Here is a 12,165-nt window from a genome sequence, read left to right as displayed (position 1 = left end):
TGACCATAAAAAAATTATGTAGCTTTAGATGCATAACCAGAGTGATATATCAATGCGCAAATACCAACCTCTGTATTTCTCTTAAATTCGCTAAATTTAATTTCATCGTTAATATATACATGTAACCATCCAAATCACCTTACATAAAATATATCCATGCGCAAGACGCAGTAATTCTAACTAAAAATATTTTTTAAACTGAATGCTGACGTATGTGGTTGCTAAACAAAATTATTTCAATACTTTGAACGATCAAACTATTTTTAAACTATCTTATATCATAGACTCTTTAAGTAGAAACAAGATGTGTTAATGACCCGACCCAAGATGGCAGACGAATCAACAAATGTCGGTGGAATTTGATTTCTCATTTATTTTTGTTTTATCAGCACACAGTTTTAAATTCTCAACCTATACAACAATTCTATGCATTTTTTTAGGATAAACATGTTAACAAAAACAAATTAATGCTCCTAAGATTCATGATCGAAGGTCTATCAGGGGAATATAGATCAAACACTAATGCTCAATGGGTTTATTATTGCATTGTTTATTGGTCCATCCCTGTAGAGTTTTGAATATTCTCAACTTCTGTTGGTGTAATAATATAATGGACATATAATGTCTATTGTGGTCTTTAATTTGATTTTTACAATCGATTTGTTCTTAGATACATAAACATCACAGAAAGTAATGTTTTGGTTCAAACAAGCTTTGATGATTCATTATTGTTTCAATCATATTGTTTGAAGCAATGTATAAATTCATTACGATGGCCCTCTAAAATGCAGCCAAAAAGGATACATTGTTTATGAACATTCCATCTAGTAAAAGCAATCAAGGTGAATATGAAAATAAATTGAGGCTTGTGGTAGGCACAGTCTTTGTAACAGGTGTTATGATAAGTGTCACCCTTAAATTTTAGACTGGAGGGAGAAGTATTCTCCCAAAAAATTCACCCCAATGAGAACCTTGTTACTGTTTAACTGCGGGACAATTTTGCGCCAAAAACTTGAAAGAGTAGCCCAAAGTGTTATAATTGTGTTAAATGGCAGACACTTCTATGATGAAATGGCCATATGCCACAAAAAAATATGCCTCCCACTCTAACTACAAATTACAAATTAACAGAAAGATTCAACTCCTAAACTGTGGAAGTTCCCCCCACAAACTCCATTATAGCCAAGAGAGTACAAGTCATATTCAAGAAAATTTACTCAAGACAAAATGGCCATAAGACAAAATATATGCCAGGTCCTATGAACACATTATGGTGGTTATGGTATCAGAGTGATGCCTCATAAACTGTTGGAGATCACGTCACAAACTCCAATATAGTAATAACAAAAAACTAAAAAAGGTGTAAAAATCATATTCAAGGGATTATAATTCTAAGACAAAATGGCATTGGGTGATGAGAGATATACGCCAACCTTGGTGGTAATTTATCTGAAACCAAATACCAAATACCTTGTCAAATTATGGGAAAAGTTTGCTCCACAAACTCCAATACTATATATATAGTCAGAAGTTTAAAATTATCATGTTCAAGGACATACAACTCTGAGATGATATGGTCCTTCAGGTTACAAACAATTTTTAAGTCAGGCACTACAAACAATCATGATGTTTTGGTACCAACTATCAGAGTAATAAAACAAAAAATCTGGGGGATCAGTACTCAACAAACTAATGCCAACAGACCGACCAACAGACTGACCAACAAACCGACCAACAGACTAACTAACTATATGGTCACCCCTATAATTATATACCCCTTCTAATATGATAAGTACTTAATGATATTCTATCCATACTGGTCATGTTAGTTAAAAGAAACGAAATCTGAAGAGCAAGTTCAAATAAAATACCATTCGGCCTGTTCAGTGCACCAGTAGCATTTCAAGCAGTGGTACTTCACCTGGCAAAGTTACTTTATTAAAGTTATCGCCAGCTATAACTAAATTTTTCTAGAAACTTTAATTTAACGAAGAACGACCCCCTCACCCTACCCATTATTTGCATATCATCACCATCAAGCTTGAAACATTTCAGAGGAGCCGAGACTTATCAAAATGGGAACCAAAGATAAATTAGTGGGGCTGAAACCCCACTTTTTGGTCATTGGCTGCAGGATTCTCAGAACTTACATTGGTGGTATGCATGCAGTATAATGACTCTCAAAACTGTTTAGCAGAATTTGGACAGAAAATAAAGTATTTTGTTTGGTAAGTACTTTCCTCTGTAGTACAGGGAACTAATTCTATCTAAAATTAAAAATTACTGCACCGAAAAATGGATTCCAAAAATAGTCTAAAAAGTCAAGCAGTTATCAACACCAAGATCACATTAATCCCTACAAAACTTCTTAGTAAATTTCAACAGATTTTTAGAACAAGAGTCTCTTAAATCCTAAATGACATTATCCTACCAGACAATGGATACTCAGAGCATGTGTAAAACAAATAGCAATTAGTACAATCCAATAAGTCACTTGATATTGCACAAACTTCACAAGAACAAAGGAATTAAACATGGGGAAAATTGCGTAAAGAGACTTGCGGATCCAAGAGGGAAGATCCTGGGTAGGAGCATTTGGTGACAATACGGTAGAACAAATATGCCTAGAATTAATTCTTGGGGAAGATCAAATGATATCTTGGGGGTAGTCCCAACCCCCTACATATAGATCTTATATTTTGAGTTCCTGAAAAAGGGAGGGATTAAGGAGGGGAGGGTGCACCCAAAAGTGCACCCCATATTTGCACCCCCTCTTCTGTCAAACTCCTGGAAACGCCCCTGAAGTCTCAGACTACCAAATAAAAACTCAGCTTACAACTGATTGAAATGTCCTCTGTTAGGAAAAAAGGAATCTATTGAAAAAAACAAAAGTTCAATTAAGAATCCTCCACAAATAGTGGCACTAAAATTGAAACTCTGAAAAAAATCAAGTGTCCAATTTTATTGAGCATGAAAGACAAATCCGGAAATTTATGACAGACATCCCGACAGTTTGAATGGTGACAAATCTACTCGGAAAATTGGATTATAATAAAATATATACAAAGAAATGTCTGTTAAATATTCTGCGCTGGCTTTTCCATGCTGCTGTCAGTGATTCTCTGGTATTTTGTTTTTTACTCAAACTTCTGTAAAAAATAGTGCCAGGCTGCACCCAGAGGGAAAATATGTTGTTGAATTTTCCATTCAGTCAAGTTTAAAGCGTATTTTTATTAATTTATTATGAGTCACAGGGAAAGTGGGAAAACTATCACAATTCTGTAGTGTAATTTTGATAAATTAAACGTCAAAGTTCTAAAAATGCTGAACTATTATTGGCAATCAAAATAATAAATACAAAAAAATCCCGAATAGCCAATCTGATGATGGAATGAAAATGATCACACTTGATTGCAGTTGGAAATGTCTGGTGTGTTTTTTAAAAAATGGCCAAAACTCAGGGCAGCAGGCTGGAGTAGTGAAAAATTATAAAAAATAAAACACAACACAACTCTGGTTTAACTAAACAAGACTGATATGGTTAACATGACCACCACGTTTCATGCTAAATAAAATAGCCTCTGGTTGATGCCAAAGTTATGACAATGTTTGTATATACAATGTTTGTCTTTTTCCCTTAACTACGCAATTATCTTTGCTATGACTCAATATGATCGCACAATCATATGATATTTATTATGTTACGTCAATGCTAAAAAAGTTTTATGTAAATATCTCAATTTGATTGGACTTGATACACATATGATAATAATTATATATATATACGTCAAGACTAAAATATTTATATGTAAATACCTCAATTTGATAAGACTAAATAGACATATGAGCCACATGATGACGCACGATTTTGGGCCTTCCGATAAAAAATTACTTTTACTATTTTATTTGGTATGTTATTTTAGGAAGTTAATTTCTGATGATTTCATGATGTTATCACTTGCATTGTGTAAGATATGTGTTTTATGGGAGACCATGTATTGCACATTTTGATAACTGAATTTGACATTATACACCTGACGTCATTAATGAAAGTTCATTATTGAAATGATGTTCAAAATTGATTATCAATATTACAACTAGTTACAATTTTAGTTGTTTTCCTAACACAAATGATCATTATGGAACTTAAAAATAAAGAAAAAAATTATGATTCATTCCGGTGTTTTTAATCCGTTGGACTGTTTTTAAACATTATCAAGAATGCAGTAAGTTAAGTTTAAAAGACGAACTCCATGGTTGCTATGGAAACATGAGTAACTACTCATGGTCATAAATCGTCAAGTAAATGGTCCCCCAATGATAATCCTTTTAAATAAAAAAGTTTGGAAGAATAAATAGAAAATTTCATTATTCTTGGCATTATTTATTATGTTATTTGTAGTTATAATGTCAGAAGGCCCAAAATCGTGCAATGGGGCTCATATGATATCAATTATGTTACATAAATGCTTAAAGGTTATATGGCAATATCTAGCTGTTTTTGAATTATTGCAAACATACTGTTTTTAAATGACACAAACTGCAATAATACAAAAGGCTATTTTTTGGTCAGATAAATAATTGTTTAATTGGAAGTACACAGCTAGGTTATATACCTATTTTATGACAGACATAATTGTTTTTCAGTTGCTTAGATCTTCTAAATGTGTGCAGTAAAAATTCTAACACATGTGTCAGGCCTAACAAATAATATGTATATTTCCCGAGACCCGCCCAACCCTAACTTTTAACCGCCAACACTTATCTTTTTTTCATAATTATGTTGTTGTAAAATAAAATATAACAGAAAAAACAATATTGTAGCCTCGGTAACAGCTTCATTGTCTTCTAGCTGTAGTTTTAACAATGTTTCCTTCTGGAAACCTCACAGGAAATGGGATTATATATATCCTTAAAATTGGGCATTTGCAAAGTTCATCACCCTGTAACAAGCATCATGTCAACTTTCAGAACATTTGTTTTCAATGTCCATGAATCCGTGAATGAAGATTATCCGTACTACGTTTTTTTACTTTTGATTTCAAATAACATCCATGTTTTTAAAGCAGCTTTAATTTACAGTTTAAGATGACGATGTTGTTTTGATGGGGTAGCATCGATTTTAATACTATAAAATAATACACTTGAGCTAGGAATAAAAGTATGTATAAAATGTGAATGGTATTTTAGATAGGCTTAAACTAGTAAAATGTGGAATGAATTGTCAGATATTCATAGTCATTCGTTCACTATTTGTAGCTCAGACAATGCGCTCACTATTTAATTATTTGCAGCTCAGACACTGTGCTCACTATTAAACTATTTGCAGCTCAGACACTGTGCTCACTATTAAACTATTTGCAGCTCAGACACTGTGCTCACTATTAAACTATTTGCAGCTCAGACACTGTGCTCACTATTAAACTATTTGCAGCTCAGACACTGTGCTCGATCACTATTAAACTATTTGCAGCTCAGACACTGTGCTCACTATTAAACTATTTGCAGCTCAGACACTGTGCTCACTATTAAACTATTTGCAGCTCAGACACTGTGCTCAATCACTATTAAACTATTTGCAGCTCAGACACTGTGCTCACTATTAAACTATTTGCAGCTCAGACACTGTGCTCGATCACTATTAAACTATTTGCAGCTCAGACACTGTGCTCACTATTAAACTATTTGCAGCTCAGACACTGTGCTTGATCACTATTAAACTATTTGCAGCTCAGACACTGTGCTCACTATTAAACTATTTGCAGCTCAGACACTGTGCTCGATCACTATTAAACTATTTGCAGCTCAGACACTGTGTTCAGTATTAAGTACTTATTTGTCTGTTTTCCTGACAAATGTTTGTCACCCTGTGGCCCAAAGTGGCTTCACATTAACACTCGGAAGTAAACGGCAGACACAACCATTCTAATCCTGAACTCTTAATGTTATTTCCAAGTAAACCAGTTAATATTTTAGCATCAGCCAGTCATTGGTCATTTGCTTTGCGATTTCCTGTGAACCTGATTTAGATTTTATGAGACAAGCTTTTTTACATCAGAGCCCTGGGGGTATGTGCACTATTAATAAAAGGAGCCTCATTAATGGTTTTAATATGTGGGAAATTGTGCAAAATACCACTCACTGGCAGCTACATTACAAAGCATTGAAGTTGAAGTATGCTCAGAGTAAAAGCCAAAAGATACATACAAATAGTGTTTATAATACAACACCACCAGCAAGAACTTGTAGAAAATACATGCATTTGAATGAGGTAAAGGGCATGTTACTAAATAAAGAAAAACATAAAGAAAAAAATGAAGAAAAAACCCAACCCTACCTACCCTGTTTTTTTTCCAGACATATCACAGGAACCATACATTTTATTTTATTTGGCCTTAATATAATGATGTACTTCTACAGAGCTTACACTTCAGAGACTAGGCAAATAATTTGAACCAATAAAATATAATAGATGGCATAACTTCACCAGGATAAAGCGATAAATTGAATATAAATCAAAATTACAGTGCACTAAATCTGCATCAAAATAAATTATATGCAATTTAAATCCTGGGGTTTACAATCACTTTGTGCTGATATTGTTTTTTACAATAAGATAAATATTGTAGTTTATTGCAAGAAGGAAAAGTAAAACACTGATTATCTATCTTATTCTCATAACACTTTGTGTATCCTCTGAAATAATCTATTCTTTAATTATTTTTTTTTAAATTTATATGTCCTTGAAAAGAGACATTCAGGGCATATGTGCCATTAGGGGGGTTTCTGGTCATTATAATTATGAAACATAAATTCATTGTTCGCAATATTGTTGTTGTGTAACCTTTTTTGTACAGTAAGGTAGTGGGTTCTGCACATTTTTATTGACAAACATAACTTAAATTTCAAGATTCCTTATATATTTTTTTTTTCTATTTTTTTTTCTCAAAAATGGCCACATATCAGGTTGGCTGGCACATTTTTTGTAACAAAATTTCAAAACAATTTTTTTTCCGCTAAAAAATGGCCACAAAATCAGGTTGGGGGCCCATTATTAGTGAAGGAAAATAAAAATAAAAAGTTTTATAACTTAGCAAGACTGGACTGGTTAGCCATGACCAAGTTGTATGCCAATTGTGGATGAAAAAAGCACTGTCAACAGGTAGATGCCAAAGCTATGTCTTAATTTGATTAGACTTCATACACATATGATATGAATTATGTTACGTCAATGGTAGAAAGTTATATATATGTAAATATCTGAAATGTTTCGGAATTATTTGCCAACAAAAAATCTTTGTGTCATTTTGCAAGACACCTAAACAATGACAATAACTGCAACAATACAAAAGACTATTGTTGTCTCAGACAAATAATTGTTTAATTACACGTACACAGGTTGTATACCTAACCGATATTATGACAGACGTAATAATGTTAATTTAAGTTATTTATATCTACTACATGATGCAGTGATAATTCTATCACATGTGTTAATACTATGATTTATAGTCTAGCTAAATGTAGGGCTAGGTTAACACTTCCAGACTGTGCAAATAATTTGAACCAATAAAATATAATTTCACCATGATAAAAGCGATAAATTGAGTATAAATCAGAATTACAGTGCACTAAAAATACTTCAAAATAAATTATATGCAATTTAAATCCAGGCGTTTGCAATCATTTTGAGCTGATAGTATTTTTTTACAATTAGATAAAAATTATATGTACATATGTAACTGTTACATGTAACATGTGGTTACAATTGATATAACTTGAAAACACCAAGAACATGTTTTCAATATGAGCTCCATGATGGCTTATTTCTAAAGACCTGTATTATTTGCGAGGTCATATCTGTTGAATAAAGGCAGAGCTTTTCCGATTAATTAGTGCCGATATCACGTTTATAAGGACAAACATTACTTTGATATTGACGTGTCATGTATATTATCATTCTCACCTGTTTTCCACACATATCTGGCCCCTTGAGCATTCGAGACAAGCAGTAGCAAAAGCATTCCAATGAGCCTGGCCAAGAGTGATGACAGGAAGTGGGTGTGTCCTGACTGACTGGTTCCATGTCCCATAGTCATCTAGCTTATCCCACAGCAGTAGGCATAGAGAACCAGTCCACATGGACTAGCTTCCATCACAAACTAGGAAATTTCCTCACCCAATTGGATGAAAATCTTTTTCTGAAAATAAAGGAATAGAAATGGAATAAAATAGCGGAATAGAAATCTCAAGTCTGGAAGAGAAATTATCAGCCTCTGGCTGGTTTTTATTCAACCATTTAATTGACCAAATAAAGGGGATTAATTTTCAATAAATAACAGTGGTGGTATAATAAATCTTCTTAAGTCATTACTTAAAAGTTCAGTCAATTTTGTAAAATTTTCATAGTTAAATTAAAAGAAATGTATTACAAAAAATTACATAAAGGTATGTATTTTTAATCAAATCAATGAAAATAAAGTATTTCAGATAATTATTATGAAGTGATTAAATCATAATTGTAAGTAAGAAATTGAGCTTAAGAAAAATGACTTACAATGTAAGTTAGGAAAATACTTTTTTATGAACACCACCCAAGCACAACATGTCATGCATGGCCTCAATTTTTCAACACCTTAAAACAGGATTAAGCTAAGCACACTGAAGTTTTGTTTTGATAAAATTTATATTGAATTCTCATTTTGAAGAGTACAGAGACTTTGAAAGGAATAATGATCTTTATTATATTATTTTTTTCTTTTAGTTAAATGAAGCTTTAGTATGGTAAATAATTGGGTTAAATGAAATGTAACTATCTTTACAGCCAATGTTAAGGTTATGCACCAGTCAATTGTAGCCATGCTCCCCCCAGGTCCGGGGAATAGCGGGGACTTTGACTTTCGGTCCAGCAAAGCCGGGTTAAATCCCTGCCCTGAGAGGACAGCCTGCTGGTAAACCCCCTGCCAAATGCAACCACACCCCAGGGACCCTAAGTAAGGCCCATTCCCCGCTATAATTGGCGCGAATACAAAACCACCGCATTCACCCGGCACTGCGGGGCTACCTGGAAGTTTAAAACCCGGCCCATTTCCCCGGCTATCCCTGGTATACCCCCGGACCTGGACCGGCTGTGGTTACAAATGACTGTGGTGCATTTAGATATATCAAGAAATCGAAGGCCATGATTTTAAACTTCAACGATAATAACTCAAATTGCTCTCATCTGACAAGCAACCTTTTGACATTATGGTCCAGACTCAAAGCAAGTTCACCACATGTGACATGCTAATTACAGGTACCAACAATATTACAAAAGCACAATTATGCCAATTATTATCTACCAAAGTACTTTTTTTTTGTAACTCTACAAAAATTAAAATCAGAGTGATGGGATTTTCTAACATATGCATAGTATTACCAAGAAATGAATGTGACTTTTGTGCCACCTGGTCACATGTCAGATGTTGTTTTTCAGAGGTCACGTCAAAGTTATCCATTGGAGTACACAACCATGTACTATCGATATATGTATATTGATGAAAGATAGTCTGTCTTTTGGTCAATTCAATGACTGAGTGACAACCAGTGGCACATTTATTCTTCTTGCTGTGGTACCCTGTTTTACTCAGTTCTGGAATATGAGCATTTTATTCTCAAGCTTTTAACACGCACGTGCCATTAAGAAAGCAAAACACACAATACCTGATGTAAACGTTATGACAATACTCTAACTTTTTTTGGTTCTTACATAAGACATCAATGATCATTGTGTACAGTTCTCGACTGGCACAGGTAAATCTCATTCCTCCTTTTACCACTGCTTACCATAGCAATAAACACTTATGTTTAATTTACTTAAAACTACTGTTTGCAATTTACTTAGCATTTGAAGCTTTTGGAGCATTGAATGATGTGGCTTTCAAGCTCTGCCTAAATACACCAAATTAATTCTGAATCAGATGCAATATACAGCCTGGCAATCAACTTCACAGATCAAAGAAAACTGACTGCCACTGTCAGTGATAGATCATGAAATATTATTTAAGGTGTCAATGTGGAATTACTAAATACTACTAAGGGCTGGCTCATTATAACAGTCAAGCTAGGAATCAGACATATGCAGTTTGCATTGGTTTCTCATCAGCTGGCCAATTACATAGTAGCCTTTAAATTGCCCAAAACAAAACAGTTCAAAATGGCATTTGGGGCAGTTAAAAAATGGCATTTGGGGCAGTTAAAAAATGACTGTCTCTTCATTGTAAAATGGCATTTATATGATTCTGCTTTTCACTAGCAGATCCAGGGTGGACACAGCGGGCGTGCACCCTCCCTAAATTCAACAAAGTTTAAGTTTTATTTCAATATAGGATAAAAAAAAGAAAAAGAAAATGAGCCCAAAATGCACCATTTAAGACTATAAATTGTATTTTTTTTTGTGGGGGAGTAACCCCAAATCCCCTTACCAATATCTTTAACCAAATAAATTTTAGTTCTGATGGAGGGGCGCAATTCAAAAGGTTATGCCCCTAAGTTACCCCCCTTTTGAATCCTGGATCCTCCCCTGCCCTCATTTGCAGAGTAGTTTAAACATGCATTACATTGTTTAATGATAATTTTTCTTACTGCCAATGTTAACAAGTAATAATAAAATGTTAAATTGCTTTGGACCTTGATTTTCATTTTAATAAAATAATTAATTATTTTATAAGTCTAAGAAACTGCCTTTTCTGTTCTGTTAAAAATTGTTTGCAAATATCTGTAGGAGTTATTTTTTAAACGCAACTCACTTATAAATAAAACAACTTAGTTTAAATAGTTATTTGATTTATTACCCGCCTTGCTGCCAACATTAACACAACAATCATTTAGTATTCAATTTACATCAACTATTTTTTTCCTTCCTTAAATTCTATTATATTATATTACATATTTAAGTTTAGATATGTGACCTGTGTATATATAACTATATGTATTACGACGATGTACACTTGCAGGGGCATAGCTTAAGGCCTTACAAAACATGTAGGCCCGATGGTTCTAAGTGAGTGTGGGGATACCCACGCCAAAGATTTCTTTCTAAATTAGAAACAAAATAGTGCAACTTGGAATCATTCCAAGAGAAAAATGAAAGGCACAAGTACATCTATTTTATATGCACATTTAACACAAATTGAATATAAATGCAACGATTACAGTAAAATCAAGCAATCACACCCAGGACATAGTTTAAATAAACACCAGGCTTCCTTTTTTACAATAACTTTATATACAACTTTTGAGTTGTTATTAGATTTTATTGCATTTTGGGGTTATTTAAATTTTGTCACTTTTCAAAAGAAGTTGTAAGCACAGGCCAACAAGGCCAGTATATGTAGCTTCGCCACTGACTAAGTATAAGCCAAATAAACTGACTTTTCTGTTCTGTTCTGTTTAAATGCAATCTATGCAGTAATGACAAAATATGCATCTCCCCAAGAATGCAAATAATGCAAACTACATAAATTAAATCATCCTAGGTCTCCAGGGTAACAATTAGAGCTTTATCTGAATTGTCTGTAGACACTTATCATAAAACAAAAGAATGACACTTGCTGAATGCCAATTATAAACATATTTTGAAAATGATAAATACGTTTTATGCCGCCTGTACCATTTGGAGCGTTAGATTTATCGATAAATGCAGAAAGTGACATTTATCAATTCCGTCAAACCATTAAATCCAATTTTAAAGAGTCAACAATCCTAACAAAAACTGCACATTATTTGCACCATACCTTCAATAAATGTCAAAGAAAATGAAATCCAATTTCATTTTGTAAACTCAACTGGCATTTAGCAGATATTAAACAGAACAGAAGCTATTTTTTCTCGTTTCAACCTGGAAAAATACAAATTTAACTTAACTGACAGCCAATTCTATAAATTAGATGCCTACGGTGATAACAGATTTATTGCCACGATAAGCAAGGAATATTCTATAAACCCTCAAGGTCTACCCCAACTTTTAATTCCATCTTAACAAGTGGGGGACTATTAAAGCTGCCTTTTGGGTAATATAACACACTGTTGAAATTGCTTTTTAATTAAAAATATATTTTAAGACAATAAAAGTTATTACTCCTGACAGCTTGATTTCAGCTAAACTCAATTTTTTAGGCTTTGGCC

The 12,165-nt window shown here is 33.4% G+C and overlaps 1 protein-coding gene across 1 annotated transcript in view; it reads right to left on the bottom strand.

The window, feature by feature from the left end:
• The window catches only part of LOC128234439 (thrombospondin type-1 domain-containing protein 7A-like), a 117,187-nt gene that overhangs the window by 93,366 nt on the left and 11,656 nt on the right, over positions 1 to 12,165 (bottom strand). The window contains exon 2 of the mRNA XM_052948686.1: positions 7,967 to 8,201. Coding sequence (XP_052804646.1) covers positions 7,967 to 8,099 — 133 coding nt within the window. The 5' untranslated portion in view covers positions 8,100 to 8,201. The remainder of the gene's footprint in view (positions 1 to 7,966; positions 8,202 to 12,165) is intronic.

Source organism: Mya arenaria, chromosome 5 (assembly GCF_026914265.1).
Source record: "Mya arenaria isolate MELC-2E11 chromosome 5, ASM2691426v1".
Lineage (NCBI taxonomy): Eukaryota > Metazoa > Mollusca > Bivalvia > Myida > Myidae > Mya > Mya arenaria.
This window is presented reverse-complemented; position numbering and strand designations above follow the sequence as displayed.